The sequence below is a fragment of the Strix aluco genome, chromosome 1 (assembly GCF_031877795.1).
Source record: "Strix aluco isolate bStrAlu1 chromosome 1, bStrAlu1.hap1, whole genome shotgun sequence".
Lineage (NCBI taxonomy): Eukaryota > Metazoa > Chordata > Aves > Strigiformes > Strigidae > Strix > Strix aluco.
The window spans coordinates 139414639-139430925 of NC_133931.1; the positions used below are offsets into that span (position 1 = coordinate 139414639).

General features: G+C 41.3%; 2 protein-coding genes across 2 annotated transcripts in view; both read left to right on the top strand.

The window, feature by feature from the left end:
- Nucleotides 1-384: 384 nt before the first annotated feature.
- Nucleotides 385-10500, top strand: FAM221A (family with sequence similarity 221 member A). Its single transcript, XM_074849384.1, has 7 exons — nt 385-527; nt 2295-2468; nt 2940-3130; nt 5266-5472; nt 6299-6409; nt 7071-7159; nt 8823-10500. Exons 1-7 carry the CDS (start codon nt 472-474, stop codon nt 8883-8885), a joined length of 891 nt encoding a protein of 296 aa, XP_074705485.1. The 5' UTR covers nt 385-471; the 3' UTR covers nt 8886-10500.
- A 2150-nt stretch (nt 10501-12650) lies between these two features.
- STK31 (serine/threonine kinase 31) overlaps nt 12651-16287 on the top strand; it is a 42924-nt gene continuing 39287 nt past the window's right edge. Inside the window, exons 1-5 of the mRNA XM_074815301.1 lie at nt 12651-12723; nt 13497-13535; nt 13614-13666; nt 15100-15198; nt 16192-16263. Of these exons, the coding sequence (XP_074671402.1) occupies nt 12651-12723; nt 13497-13535; nt 13614-13666; nt 15100-15198; nt 16192-16263 (336 nt within the window). The remainder of the gene's footprint in view (nt 12724-13496; nt 13536-13613; nt 13667-15099; nt 15199-16191; nt 16264-16287) is intronic.

Sequence of the window (16287 nt, forward strand, 5' to 3'; positions counted from 1 at the left end):
TATTTAATAAGCGAAGAGTGCCAGGGAATCAGTGACCAACCGAAACTACCCCTCACCTACCTGCCAGAAACGTCGTGGTCTGAGGTGAAAGCCTAAGTAGCAGAAGCAGCTGAGGACGGTGTGCCAGGAGGGCTCGGGGTGGGCATTTGTTGTGCGATCGGTTGTACCGGTGACTGCGTCGGTCCCTTCCCTGAGGCACCGCACCGGTGTGTCGGTGTCCGTGCCCCGGCCCTGCCTTCAGCGAAGGTGCATTCTCCGAGAGGGGCGGCCAACGCCCCCGCGAGGGGTGTGTGAGCACCCCCGCGTGTGCTCTGGCGTGGGGCGGGCCGTCCTCGCGTACCTCGTCCCCACAGACCTGGCGGTTACACGCCCGTTTCCCGCCCGCCCGCCTGCGGTACCGGTGCGGTACGTCCTGCTGTGGACGCGCAGCCGCCCCCCCCCGCGGGCGGCCCAACGGCGGCGGGGCCGAGCATGGAGCGGCTGCAGGTGGAGGCGGCGGCCCTGCAGGAGTACGCGGAGTACCGGCGGTGAGGGGAGGGCCGCGCCGCCGTCGCTGGGGAGCAGAGAGGGGCGGCGCGGTGGGGTAGGGGCCGCCGGGTGCCTTTCAGCCTCAGCCCGGCCGTGGGGGCCAGCGGCGGTTGGGGACCGGCGGCGGTCGGGGACCTGCTCCGCCCGGCGCTGCCGCCGGGCCCGGGCCGCCTTCCCTTCCCCTGCTCCCCGCCCGCGGCCCGGCGTTTCCCCTGAGGAGATTCCCGCGGCCCGGCCGCCGCGCCGCTCGCCTCCCGCTGTCCGGAAGCCCCGCTCCGGGGTCTGCGGCGGCTTCATTGTGTCACATCACCGCACACCCCCCGCTCCGCCGCCATTTATGGGCGAAATCGGAGGTGCCCGGTCAGGCCCCGTGGAGTGGGTCTCGGCGGGCAGGACTCTCCCCTCCGGCCCGAGGCAGCGGCGGTGCACTGGCAGCCTCGGGGGCGCCGGCCCCCCGCGCCTCGCCGGCGCGAAGGCATGTTGTAAATGGTGGTTTGTGTGAGGCAACGCGTCGTTTCTCACTTGCAGGCCTGCGTGTCCGCCTGCCTGGCAGTGTGTCTGTCTGTCTGAGGCGGTGTGAGAGGGTGAGCTGCCAGCGGTACTACTCCTTGAGGAAACACAGCCTTCCATGCGCCTTGAATTAAGTTTTGGAGTGTATAAACGTGTGCCCTTACACTCCTACGTGTCTTTGCCGATCTCGTCATAGCTCCTCTTGAAGAGTTGGTCTTGAGCAAAAATAAACACGAGCTCAGTCATTGTACTGAAATGTGGTCTGAATTTAGCTTAGGAAAACCTTGAGTAAAGCTTCAGAGGTAGTAGGCACAGTGGTATTTCTTACGTAAGTAGTTGTGCACTGATTCTGTGGGTGTCAGCTGGATTGACAGGCAAATGACAGTGATGTGTTGACACGTTATTCTGGTGCTGTACAGTACTGGCAATGTACAAATGCACAGAACATTTGACAAAGGATCACTCAGTATGTTTTAGCATACTCAACAAATAACTGAAATATTTATAGACAGTAATAAACTAACCTTCAGCATAGTTAAGTGCTGCAATTAAGTCTGAATTGTGTTTTACCGATTTTACTTACTGTCTTCAATTGTCACCATAAGTGTAGAATTTGGATGCAGCTCCAGAGTTCCAGCTGTTATGTGACTTTGAATTTGAACACAGTGATAGCTTAAACAAAGGGGTCTGTCTGAGGTGCGGGATACTGCTACTATTAACTTCATGTACAGAAGCTAGCATAGTCTTCTTGCACATTAGAAGACAGCTTGGATGTTTTGTTACTCTGATAGCAGTGTGGTTACCTACTTGCAGTTGAATAATCTTACTCGGACTAGACTAAGATTAGATAACCTGACACAAGTCTGCAGTACAGTTAGGTGTAGATGGGTGAAGTGACTTGCCAGAGGTCATTCAAGAAGTCTGAGGCAGAGCTGGCTGGTTACACTGATGCTCATTGCTTTTTCTGCTGTGTGAAAAGGAGCTTGGTAGTTTGCTTTATTAATTTTTTCCTCTCTTATAACACTGGTTTTCAGTCCATCAGAGCGTATTTTTTAAAAGAGCATTCATAAAATTTCTCTAAAGATCAGCTATGGTTCTGTTAAATGTGCATCGCTAGAACACTATTATGAAAGATAAGATTTTTTTTTTTTGCATTTACAGCAAAAGTATTGGTATATATTATTTGAAAAAATATCTTGAGAAAGCTACTTTTATTGTCTTCATTTTCTTACTTTTTTTTTATGACATGCTTACAGAATTGTAGGTGATGATGATGGAGGAAAGCTTTTTACCCCGGAGGAATATGAGGAGTACAAAAGAAAAGTATTACCAATTCGGTTACAGAACAGGTTGTACGTGAGCTGGAGATCACCAACTGGCATGGACTGTAAGCTTGTGGGACCAGAGACGTTGTGCTTTTGTACTCACCGGTAGGTATCTTTTCTTTTTTTGCACTGTTGTATTTTTCAAAATCAGGAAAACGTAAAATGTTTCTAGGTACGTTAAAGTACCGTGTAGGCAAGTTAATTTAAGGTCTAAGGGTTGAGAAAATTAGTTTTTACATCATAAGAACCCTTCTTAAATCTAAATCTCAGTACATTTTTTTTGAGACCAAAATGATTCTGCAGTCTTCAATAAATTCAGCTTTAAGGCACGAGTTATTGTAGATCAGATTGATTCTGACAGTGCTGTCAGAATGAAACATAAGGATCTGTGTTATTTATGTAACAAGCAGATGTAAAAGCTCCTGATACTGTGCATTTAATTGAAAATTAACAACAGTAATTAATGTAATTAAAGATACCTCAAAACAGAACTTGTAAGATAATTACAAGCCTTTCAGTTAGTTTCCTGATAAATACTAACAAAGTTATAAAAGTTATTGGTTTTGCTTCTTGTAGGTATAAACAACACAAAACAGACCATGAAGTGATTCCCAAAGACCGTCCAATTTGTGTGCCTTGTAGAGTGAGCCGTTGTCCGTGCCAGTCCTATCACTACATCCCTCTAAATGGCACACAGCCAGTCCGTTGCAGATGTAAACACTTTGCTGATCAGCACAGTGCAGCACCTGGATTTTCATGTAACTCTTGTAAGTTACTGATGGGCTTGCAGCATTCTTTGCTGGGAAACTTAACAGGAGCAGCATGTTAGGGATCTGCATTCTGCCCAGAGTATTAGGTATGTGCTGCAGTTGTCAGCAATGTGTACTTTGGTCCTTGCAGAAGGATGGAAAATGGGAAGGAAGACGTCGCCTTTTGCACACGAGGGTTTAGAACAACATCCTTAGCTTCCCCAGTCCTCTGAAGGAGCGTAAGTGTCTGAATGATTCGGTTAGGTACATATGGAGACAGCCGCCTAAAGTCAGGTGGCATGAAAGTGCCCCATTTGCAGTTTGTCACTTCCACTGCTGCATGTATGTGACTCTCCTACTTGAACTTGGTAGTTTGAGAGAGGGAAGTGTTGATCTCCATTCCTCTATTGCCTGGTTGAATATAATGTAATGTATTTTTATATCTTTTCTCAACTCAATAGGAAGTAGCGCTCTGTTCCAAAATAGTACTATTGTTAGCACTCTTAACAAAGCAGTTCCTGAGCATACAGATTGTGGGTCCAGAAATGCAAATGAGAATGGAGTTTCAAGCAGAAGGTTTGAGAAAGCATTAAGAGGAAGCTTTTTGCTTCAGTTGTTCGAGGTTATTGTAATGAAACAACAGTAATTATTAACCACAGACAATAAATAATGCATAAAGATATTTTAGTTGGAAACCTCAAATTATGTAAGCTGAAGATTTTTTTGCTAGAGTTCCATACTGTTAGTAAATGTCTTTCATGAAGTCTGTCTGATTTGTACAGGAGGAATCATAAACAGCTTTTGCTGGATGAGAATCATATCCCACAGAATAAATCATACAATATTTATATGACAGCCTTTCAAGAATTTTCTCTAAGTAATATGAAAGTCTTAAATGTGCAACGGGATGATTCAGACTGAATCCTTAGAACACAGTGTTTTTCATAATCATTTACATTATGCACTTTTTCTAGCATTTCTCGGAAATACCTGACACTTCTGAGGGCTTTACAGATTACACAGAAAAGTGCCAAGACTTGCTGCTATTTTGGACTTGTGTTGTTTTAATGTACTGGTATTAGTCTAACCCAGTGTTGTATAAATCTACTGTGATAAATCATAACTGAAAAATACTGCTGTTGCATATCGTATATTGTATATGCATTATTCTGTACCCAAACATGGAGTAAGAGCTCCATTACTGAGGAGTGCCCAAAATTATATGAAAAAGCCTTTAACATTTCCAAGAATGTGATCCTTGAACATGCTACACAAGACTTAAAAAATCTTTCTTGGTGCTCTGCAACATGAACTGTAGCTGGGAGTTGGAAGCAGAGTAGTTTGTATAATGAAACATTTACAAAATCAGTTCCTCAGTTTCTTGTTCACATCATTGCTCCAGCACAGGGCTCTGATGACAGTCTTAGCTGTAGCTAGGGCACACTTCGCTCTGTGTTTCTGAATGACACATGCCATTTGTATAACTATTCCAGTTATATTCTGTGGCTATGTAAGCTTAAAAACCCCCTGAGAATCAGTCTAATGGTACTCTTAGTAAAACCTATTTTGCTGTTACCAGAGCCTCTGTTTACTAGATAACTTCGCTAGTTGTAAAAGACATTTACATTGTGATATCATAAGTTGTAATTTGAAGTTTTCTGGCCATGCAGCATTGACACGTGCTGTACACCTTTGGAGAGAATACTGCCAAAATGCTGTCAGGTTGTCTTCTTTACCCAGTGACAGATTTTTTTTTTGGATTTTTTGTTGGGGGAGGTATAGAGAAGGGTGTTGCTAATGGCAATGGACACAAGTTGCAACATAGGAAATCCAATCAGAGATTAAGAAAAGAAACATCTGCTCCAAGGGAACACCAGGGTTGGTCCAGGCTGCTCAGAGAGGTACAATCTTTATCCTCGGCAGGACTCAAAACTTGACTGAGTGAGACCCTGAGACTGGATGACCCCTATGATCTAATCCCCACATTCATCCTTTCCCTTGTTTTCTAAAGCATTTTCATATAGCTGGATGCTTTTGCAGTGAAGAAACTCTAGTTTTTGAGAAGATCAGTTTAGGGAAACATTGTTTTGTCTACAATAAAGTATAAATTCCATTATAATCTCGCTCATTGCACTTATTTATTTGTTAATTAGGTTCCAAGTGTTCGGGCTTTCATAGTTGCTTTACCTGTGCATGTGGTCAGCCAACATACGCTCATGAAACTGTTGTGGAAACTAAAGAAGAGCGCTTAGCCCAAGGAAAGCCTGTGGGGCAGGATGTGCCTTATGCTGCTATGGGAGGACTGACTGGTTTTAGTTCTCTAGCAGAAGGCTACATGAGACTCGATAACAGTGGAAGAGGTAAGTGCAGCTGACCTGACATGAAATTTTAATTCTCCAACTAAGTAGTTTTGAAAAGTAGTAATTCAGCATAGCCTTTCAAACTTCGAAGGCAAACTAGGTCAATAGGAGTAGGACTTAAGACAGGTTGTTTTTATTTTTTCCAGCAGTCCTTAGGTATGAAGAGACCACTATGACCATCTTGTACAACTTTCTATAGTGAATTGATAAAAAAACCTCTTTATCAATGATTCTGGTGTTCAGTCCAGTAGCTTCCAGCTGAAGTGGAGCATATCTTTTAGAAATAACTCTGTAACTTCTGTTTTTCTGTTCATACTTCCATGTTATATTTACGTTAATCCTTTAGCCTAATGCTATTCAGGTATTTCTTGGTTACACAGTTACAGCATTTCTTTTTTCAAACTCAAAGGTTAATAGCTGTTTGGCATTAAAAAAAGGGGTAATTTGTAGAAGTTTATTTTTGATAGGCATGTTAGTTGGCCTTGATACCTCTGCTGCTCTGTGATTTTGTGTCATTTAGTAATGGACACATTTTGTCTTGAAATACTGTTGTATTTATTATTGCCATGTACTCATTGTTTCTTTTTTAAATTCTGATCTGGTTTCCTGGATTTGTCTGAGATTGAGAAACTATAGCATACTGGTAGTAATTAAACACAGCTTTTGATTTCTTTTGAAGCCTTTTTTGCTTTTGTAAACTCGAGTTTATGGGGTCTGCACTGAGTGTGGAGATATTAATCTGTAGCCTTGTTTTGACCTCATCACGCATGTTCTTAATATATCTGGTGAAGTTAATTTTTGTTTTCATTCAACTATTTTCTAACAGGGGCTCCTTCTGCTGAACTTTTAGAATCCCCGGTTACCAGCACGGACCATCCATTTCTAAAAGCATTTCAGGGACCTTCTAGTTCTGCTCAAACCACGTCACAGATAGCAGGTGCTATATTAGTAGGATAATACTGTTTTACAGGAAGTAGTTAATATAAAATGAATTGGTTTTATTTATGAGTTGAAAGATGCTTAAGGCTAAAATCAAAGGTGAAAATGAAAGCGGGTCTTGAAACCTTGTTATGTGAAAAGTTAGTACAACATTCATGTGCTTAGAATAACTGTTTTGTTACTGCTTGTTATTTTTGGTCATGATGGGCTTTTTAACTTTAATGATCTTTTCCTAGCATTTGGTATCCTCCGCATTGATGGTGTCACTTACTTATTGGAGCTTTTTTTAAATTTTTAATTCTTATTAGAAGCTCATCACATCTGAATGGATTGTACATATTCAGCACAATCCTGTGAAACTGCCTTCTGCCAGAAAGTCTTTTCTGCATGGATTTATGGATTGGTTATGCTTATTTTATGTCCCTTATTTAGTATAAGAATTCAACAATTAATGTAACTATTGAAATCCTCCAAGACTGTTTATAATAGCTGCTAGCCTAGACTAAAGAGGTTACTCTTTGGTCCCACTTGCCAGGGATTGTTACTTGCTTATAAAGGCGAGTTCTCATTTTAAAGGTTTTGCCAAATGCAAAACATGACTAACGGAATAGCAAGTATCATTAACGAAAAAAGTTTTTGGTTTTGTTTTTTTTTTTCAGGTGGTTCTAGTGCCACAAGGCAAGTTTCTCATGGAAAGCATTCAGAAGATGAAGACATGGCTTATTTTGAAAACTGTTATCAAGAACGGGCAAGTTGCTACATTTATTGCTTAATTCAAATACATTTTCACAAGAGGATGTCTAAAAAAGAGAAATGTAGGATTTAAGTGGCATACAAATGCATTATATCATTTGTCCTCTTCCTGAGAAAATATTAGCTTCTTAAAATAGTTTTAAATGCAGTTATGAGCTATTGCAGTATTTCAGAGGTCAGTCATGTCTGGGATGGTATTTACCTTAACTGGGCAGATTTTTATTGAGGTAAGTCCATTACAGAAAACCAAAATATTTTACTGTGTGACAAAAAGAAAAAACAAAGCAGACTCACAGAAAGTCACCTGTGACATTTAGGAATGTGTGTTTGCTACCTCATTTATAAAACTTTATGATGTTCTTTTCCTTACGAATGTCTGTGTAGTTGGGCTAAATCTGGTGCGTCTGTCTTAGATGATCTGAATCAACCCCTCAGAGGTGCCTCCTCCACCCCACTGACTGTATTTAAATGCCCTGTGGTGTAGGTTACCTAGATGCTTAAGTACCCATTCTTTCCCCTTACCTCCGCCATCTCAGTTGGAAGTATGTCTTGACTGTTTATGAATCCTTTTGTGAGGCAATGTTGCATAATTAACTTTTAAAATCTTAACTGCTGTTATGCTTGCTGCTTGCAACAAAGTGTTGTTAATGAGAAACCTGTTCTAGCTTTGTGAAATTTTAAGTCATTTTCTTTATTTTGGAGACCATCACAATATATGGTAAGATGTTACAAATATAGTATCAGTTTATAGGAGAAAAGATGTTACTCTCAAATCCAAATTGCTATGTTTCTTTTTCCCCCTAAGATTTTTTTTTTCTTTGCAAAAGGTAGTAGGAACTTCAGATACAAACTTTAAGCCTCCAAATATGGAAAAATGTTTTAAAATGAGTTCCTAGATAGACCAACAACAGGATTGCTTAGCAGGGAGTTCGTTTGTAGACATCCAAATCAGGACTGGGGCCTTGCTTTCTTTTGACAGTAGTTTATGGGGAAAGCATCCCTTTTATATAACGGCTCTAAATAGAATTTTGTTCACAAATGTAACAATACTTGAGAACAACTGTTGCTTCTAAAACCAACAGATATATTTGTTTGGATTAATAGTCTTACTACAGAATGGCAGAGTTAAATGTATGTGTGTTGGTAAATCATACCATGCTATAAGACCCTACCATGTAGAAAAATCTTAATAGCGTAAGACATGACCTTGTGGGTCAGTGAGGAGACACAGATGGAGGTTTAGCATCTACCTCAGCTACAAATGTCCTGTGTGATTTTGTGTGTGCTGGTTAGTCTAAATGTGTCTGTTACACGTCTGTTATAAAACTTTTTTACCTTCCATTGACATAAAGATAAAACTGTGAACATTTGTGAGGGACTTTGGCCTTGAGGGATACATAAATACCTAGATTGCCATCATCAGAGATAAAGGCAGCCCTGGTTTGAGTAGGGGAGGAGCTGCAGAGATAATGTAAGTGCTCCTTTGTCCTATGATGCAAAAGTAAGCAATGCTAGGTTGGGCTAATAACGATCCGTAGCTCTCTCCATTGCATATATCACTGGTAAATTTATGACTGGATATAGAGGTTTAATGTTGCATTGCTAGTCAACTTGCAAATTAATGCTTAAACCACTGCTGGTGTCTGTCTTTGTTACAGCTGAAAAAGGAGAAGGCTGCTAAACAGAAAGTGAAAAGTCCAGTGCCATCAAAGAAGCCATGAGATTAATAAAGAAATACTTGTTATATGGCACAGTGTTAATCGTTGTATGGAAGAGTATTTTTTGCTGCATCTACCTGCCTGCTTGTTTTTCTTCATTTCTTTATTCTGCTGTTTCAGTCTATTGCTGAAATTAATTTTTAATTATCTTGTTGTAATAAAATTCGTACTTTAATCAATGTGTTTCTAATCTCCAGAATTGATACGTAGACATTCCTTTGAGAATGGAAAATCATATTTAGAGATTTACAGAATTGTTGCTTAAGATCTGAGAGAATAACCATGCATTTAAGTATTACATTGTAGGAGGGCAAGGAAAATACATATCCTATTCTTAGACTTTTATGACGCACTTTCTTTATCTGTAGAGTCCTTAGAACTCATCTTGTTCATGGATTTTTACTTGGTGGGATTTATTTTGTTAATGTTGCCATTTTAATCTTGTCTTTGAATCCTTTTTCTTTCTGTTGGTTTCATCACCTTTACATAAAATTCAAGCATACCATTATTCTCTCACACTTCTCTAGGCTCTGTTCTTGCCAACGTATGTATGTTTTTTGCATGTGAAGTTCTGTACACTTGTAAAACCATTTCCACACATACTTACTAGCTACTTGAAGGGATCCTGCTTGTATACTGTATCCCAGATTTCTCTAGTGGTACCATTCTCCCCTGATTCTGTTTGTCTGATACTGTCCCTAACAATGATTCTATTACACTAAACTGAAAACATCAAGTGGAAATGGATAGATATGCTATTTATTGCATGTAAACAAATAATTACATAGTGTCTGATATAAACTTACTCATCCAACAGTTTCTCTTTCACCATGTCTAATCCAACACAGACCGAGCCCCTCAAGAAGGGAGGTGTGCTTTTGTTTTCTTTGTCCATATTCACAGTTGTGGCAGCATATGTTGTAGTAAAGGTAGTGGACAGGAAAATTTAAAATTTAGTAACTTTGGGTGGTGGTTTAAATCTGCAAAGCAGCACAGGAAGAACTTGGTACAGAGGCTGCAGTTTAGGAGGCAAAAGCAGAGCCTGAGCTAACTTTGTTAGTCCCCTTTGAAAACAGAGAGGTGTAAGTCAGTTTGTCCTTAAAAATACTTGAAGATGTCTCTTGGACTGAAGACTTTTCAGGTGGTGTGTGTGTACGGAGATTTCACAGCAAGAGTTGGGAGGAGCTTACATGTGCCCATCGGAGGGAGTGCCTGATGCCTCTACGGGCCTGATGGGCAGAGGAAAAGAGGTGATGTGAGGTTGAAGACATCTGGTGCAGAGCAACTTGCTTTTTTGTTCAGCGGTCAGCTGTGGGAGAGAAGGACGGTTCTTAGGAGTGTATGCAGGTCGTACAGTGACTGATGGAGACGGCTGGAATACGAGTGAGAAGAGAATGGAAGGCTCAATTGCCTAAATTCAAAGATTAAAAAAGGCCATTTACCTTAATACTGACCTATACTGCTGTTGCTACAGATGCCAATCAGAGAGGTTAATGTTACTTTAATTTAAATGCATACTATATCAAAGTGTCTAATGAATGTTTTAAAAGTACCTTTACCTTTAAATTCTACACTGTTAGATATTGCTTTAACTTAATAAATAAAAGTATTAATTTGAGCTCCCTCTTCTGGTCCTAATAAGCAATCACTTCTACATATCCTCTTAGTCTCATAAGTAAATGGGGATTTCACAACAGAATTACAAGAAACAAGTGTAAATAACATTGGTAAAAAAAATAGAAAAAATATTTTTATTTCAGTCTTCGGAGAGATTATTACAAGCTTAATAGCAGAAGTTTATTCTACTTTCACATTTATCTCCACGGCTATATGCATTAGGAATGCAGTTCCAGAAGTGTATGTATTTCAGAGATGAGGTTTCTTGCAGTAAAATATTCTTATAGACAGAGGTTTTAATAGTTACAAAAGCTTGTATTTTATGTTTCTTTTTATATTGATAACTTTTTACTTTTAGGAAGTAATGTATTGTGCTTTTATTGACATTTTGAGTTAAAAATACTTGTCACTTTTAAATGTTTGCTCTGCCAAATTCAGTCTTACTAAACTGTCCTTTGATCATGAACTGGTTTTACCAAAGCAATTTTTAAAGAATTTATTCTGTGCTTAAACTTATTTAACATTTCCACTTAAATGATATGAAAAAGCTATTACATTCATTTAATGATATTTCTTTTTAGTTGGAAAACAGGTGGGATCATAAAAATATCAATGGCATTAAACACTGCTTAGGAGTTCTGATCACTTTTCACCCATGTTGATGACATCCAAGTAAAAGAAGCTCACTTTCCTTACTAGAAGGAATACTTCTGACTTCTTGGTATTCATGTAGTACGTTTTTGCAGAATTTTTATTCATATCTATACATGAAAAAACAGGTACAATATATCTCATGATGTTGCTAGGTGTGAAAACTGGACACTGGTATCATGTCTGAAGTGCAATTTGCACTTAACTGGAATTATTTTTATCCTAAAAAAAATCATTTTGTAGGATCAAAATTGCAACCTCCAATTATGTTGAAAAATCCCTTTATACTTCTATTAAAAAAGAAAATTTTTGTAAAGATGAAGGCAGAGACCAAATGCTAGTATGTTTGCCATTAACAGTGGTCATTAAAGTGCTCAGTTTAACATGTGCTTGTTGATGGTTTGTTTTCCTGAGAGCAGTCATGAACTTTGAACATAATATCATGGGACAGATAAGTTATCAGTTCATCCGTATGATTTATTTGTCGGCATATAGCTGTCGTTCAGCTGGACACATTAACTGTTTTTGACTCTAATCCAAAGAATCTGCCACGGGGGAAATCATTTGTTGTCATACACATGAGTGCTGTTAAAGCCTAAATGCGTAGGTCTTAGGCAATGCTTAAGCACTTCTCATGTTTTAAATAGCTGGCTTTCAGATCAGTATTTTGCCATTATTGTAACACTGCTAGAGTGTAGAACAGCATTTTTTCACTATTTTTAGTCATCCTATGAAAAGGGTTAGATGTACCTTGGCTGTGTAGAGACTGGTCTGTGATCCTTAGTGGTGGGCAAGAGGCTTCTTCCCATTCTGTGCTTCTCTGATACTAAATATAAAATGCGTCTGCCTGTCTCAGGTTTGGGAGGAAGGGGAACGTGATGTGTGAATTCACAGCCAGTAACGGCATCCGTGCAGAATTACTTTGTCAAGTTGTCAGTGTCTTCACAGCATGTTGTGCATATTAAACAGTCTGCAGGTCTCGTGTCTGTAGTCCCTGGAGCCTCTAGTGGTGGTTTTGTTGTAGCCATGTGGCCTACGAAAAGAGACAACTTTGCAGGTAGTGATAGTATTTTTTCTTAGCACAAATATAATTGGAAACAACAACAAAGGTTTTCCAGTGTAAAAGACCTTGCACAGGTGTATCTGCTAGGGGTTTTCCTCCTAACAAAAGACACTACTTTTGTCTAAAAGCCTACTCTGTCTAGAAGCCAACTCTTGCTTTGAAGCCCTTAGCACCTGTCTTCTGGTAGAATAAATCGTTATTTGCTTTACACTGGTTTTAGCTCTAATTTTACGGTCACTGTGTGTGTACCAGTTGGTCCTGGCCGGGCACTAAGCCCATGTGCTCCTTCAGTCACCTCCCTAGGGAAAGTCCTTGACTCAACCGAACGTTAACATGTCACCTGTGTAGCACTGGCATCTGTACCTCGCTAATGGCTTCATCTGTTTTCATACTCCTGTTAAGACAGGACAATTGCAAACATGCTATGAAACCAAAAGATGAGCGCTGACGTGTTGCACAAGGGGAATTGGATGAGCCTGTTCAAGGTGTACATCGAGGCCAGCAGAGAGGGTATCGTCAACACAGCAGCCTCCCTGCTGCTGCTTTGTTCACGCTTCAAAACCAGGCTCAGCGGCACCCATCGCCACCCCTCCGTGTGGTGAAGGCCGCGCCTGGGCACGCGGTCATGGTGGGCAGGAACAGCCCGGCACCTGCAAGCTTTAAGAGCACCGCCCCTGGCCCGGCTGGGGTCAGGGGTTGCCCGCAGGCGGGAACGGCGGCCCCTCCTCTGCCAGGGCACCGAGAGGGTGTTGCTCCCACGTGCTGCTGCCGCCGCCGCCGCCTCACGGGTGCCGCTGAGGGAGGGGAGGCACAGCCCGGGTGGGCAGCCGCGGGCCGGGGCTGGGGCGCGGGCGCGTACGGCTGTGGTGGGGCCAGTCGCCCCGAGCCGCTTCAGGTAGCGCCGAGGCCGCTCCGCTCGGGGGGAGGCGGCGGCCGGGCCTCGCTCCGTCCGGGGGACCCCAGGGGCGCGGGGCTGCGCGGTCAGGAGGGGGCCCCGCGCTGCTGGCGGGAAGTCGTGGCCGGGCCGGCTTTAGGGCGCTTCCTTGCGCAAACCCGCGTTTCTCACTGAAGAAAGGGCCGCCTGCCCGCTGGCAGGGGCCGGGCGGAGGGGAAACGTGGGGTGAGGCGAGAGGAGCCCGCGGAGCAGTGAGCCCGTGGCGCGTTCAGGGCAGGGACAAGTGGCGTGGGCCCGCCACGCGGGTGGGTGCAGCTGCCTGCTCCACGGGCCTCTGGAAGAACGCCTGAATTTTTCTTTTAACTATAGATATCTTGTAATATTTCAGAATCTGTTGTCATGGATGGAATCACAGAGCATGGCAAAGGTAATGTGAAGCGGTTTTTAAAACAAATAAACGTGATCTTACACTTGAGAATAATTCTTTTTTTTCTTCCCCCTCAAGCTGAAGATGTTGTGGGCAGCCACGTTGAAGATGCTGTAACGTTTTGGGCACAGGTGAATTCAGAGAACTTTTATTTTAACTGAGGTGTTTAATTTTATCACTCTGCCAACCCCCAGCAAGTTTCTGTGGAAGTGAGAATAAATGTTAGCATTTGATGTTGGGGAAAAATAAAAGTTAATTTAGATCTCAGAATTGCAAGGATTATTGTTCCCTTTTAAACTAAAATCAGTTATTACTTTCTGAAATGTCAAGAAGAGTTGTCATCCATCTATTTGAATTGTAGTTGGGTTTTTTTGAATACTTGGTAGGCCAAAAAAATTATTAGATGGAGGGTTAAAATATTTGCTGTTGAGTGCAGAACACTGTAGGGAAGCAGTCAGAGTCCTGCTGGGGATGAATCCCCTGCTCTAGGTGAGTGTTTGGAGCAGTTTCAGTGAAGCTTGACATGGTTCAAATATGCTAGGTCCTTTCAAGTTTTGTGTAGATGGGCAGGAGGATGTTGGATGGAAGAGTGAGGAAAAAGTAAAACCTAGAACAATGAGTAGTTTTCATGAATGTGGGGGATGCAGCAGGGAGAGGAAAAAATCCAGGAGTAGCAGTTTGCCTTTTGTATTTGGTCTGCTGGCTGCTTGGTGTGGGCATACTAATCAACACCTGTGTAACTTTGAGCCAGTTGGAGGAGGTAATGCTGCTTGTCATCTCCCTAATTCGAATTTGGGGAGGGGGACCAAACTTACTCTTTATGGAATAGCTTCTTCTAATAAAGGGATTTTTGGATGTAATAGTAATAGGTAATTCTCCTTTAGGTTCTTACCCTGGCATTCTGTGACTCAGTCACAGTGTTTTACTTAATATTGTAAGGTACAAAAGATAGGAGTGTACTTCTAAGGTTAACTAAATGTTTAGTTGTACTAGTGTTTTCTTTACTGCTCTGAGCTCTGGATCTTTTCCTTTGAGTTACGAAGTACAAAGTTGTCTGATACAATGCCATGTTAGTGGAATTGACCCACTTTTACAGTGGTTCAGATACCAGGTTGTAACTGGAAAGACAATGCTTCTCTCAGCCAAACGAAAACCCAGGTCTTGCATGTGAAAAGAGCGAGGGCTGTGCCAGAGCTGTTGCCTCCTTGTATTAAGGAGAGAAAGAAAAAGAACACCAAATACACACTAAAATTTGTGAGGAAGGATTGATAAGAAAGATCTGCATACTGCTCACAGAAGCTGGTAGTTAAACTGTTAAAAGCGTTTGTTGCAAACTATTTCTCTGGGGTACATTACCTGCCCCATATCCGTTTCATGAATTTTTGGAAGAAAATGAGAGCAGGTTTACAAATGCAGTCAAAATCATGAAGATTCAAAGCTTAAGGTGGGGTGTTACTTGCCTCAACAGCAGTGCAACTGTTTTGGTTTAATTTTTGGATGTTACAAACCATCAAGCAAGTATTAAAAGTGACAATAACTTGTACCTTCTCTCCACGCTTCTTAGAATGTCAGTAGATCTGAGGACCTCTTGAAAATAAGTCGTGTGCTGGCAGAAGCTTGTCCTCGGGCTAATGCAGTTTCTAGCAGACCTGATCTTAGTAAGGTAAGTAGGTTGTGTGTAAATGGAGTTTGTTTTTACCTGGATGTAAAAGCCTTAATCCTATGTAACCATTTTCCTACGTATTTTCTTGATGTTTGATTATGCTGTGGGTTATATTCTCTTAAGATCTCTTTTAAAAACTGCTGGCTTTCCTAAAACGGTTATTTTGTGTGAGCAAGTTTAAATCTTTCTGCACTTTAGACTTCAGTTAAATTATGCAGCCATAGGGGTTTTTTTTTAACACTCGGAAATACTACAAGAAGATAATATACAGAACGCTGAATTCTCTTTCGTTGTCCAGTGTACATTATGAGTTATCTTTAACAAGAGAGCACTGCTTTTTTGAGAAGTGATTCTTTGTTCCATCTCAGGAAGTGCAGAAGATCTTAACAGAAACCTGTACTGTTAAATGCACTGGACAAAACACTCTTAAGAAGATAACAAGGGCATATTTAATGGCAGTTCTATGACAGGCATACAAAGAGTGATGGCAACTTTTGGTTTTGTGTGTGAACTACTGATGGCTTATTGCAAAGTAGGGTTTACATAAAATGATTGTCTGAACCGTTTGGGTGTGCAGGTAAATGACCTTCTACATTCTGCTTGAAAAAGAAGAAAACGCACCAACAGCAAACCCAGTCTGTTTGTGGTGTGACTGGCTTGTTCCTTTGTCAGGCTTAATAAGCCATCAGTGTCAATAAAATGTTGTGGCAACACATTAACTGAAAAGCCATGGAAGAAGCAGTGTAAAATGTTGGTGGTGTTCTACTTGCAAAATTTTCTTTGAGCTATTGTTTTTGGAGTAGAGGATTATGTTTCTGAGGCATTAGCATATATTGTTATGAGATAGTATATCAAATGCATTATTTTTATACTGCTGTTGGGATAGTTATAGGCGAGTGTGAAAATAAGATTTGTAATGTATTACAAACACCATTTTGAGGTATGCTTATATTTTCAAAACGCTATTTTTGATCTCTTTTTCCTGATTTCCAGATTTATGGTGGCTGTTTTTCTGAAGATGGATGTTGGTACAGATGTGTGGTACAGCAAGTGATCAAGGAAAAGGCAGGAACCATTTTTTAAAGTCTT

Coding starts and splice junctions, on each gene's coding strand:
- FAM221A (XM_074849384.1), top strand. CDS start 472: ATGGAGCGGCTGCAGGTGGAGGCGGCGGCCCTGCAGGAGTACGCGGAG. Junction 528..2,294: donor GAGTACGCGGAGTACCGGCG/GTGAGGGGAGGG, acceptor ACATGCTTACAG/AATTGTAGGTGATGATGATG. Junction 2,469..2,939: donor TTGTGCTTTTGTACTCACCG/GTAGGTATCTTT, acceptor TGCTTCTTGTAG/GTATAAACAACACAAAACAG.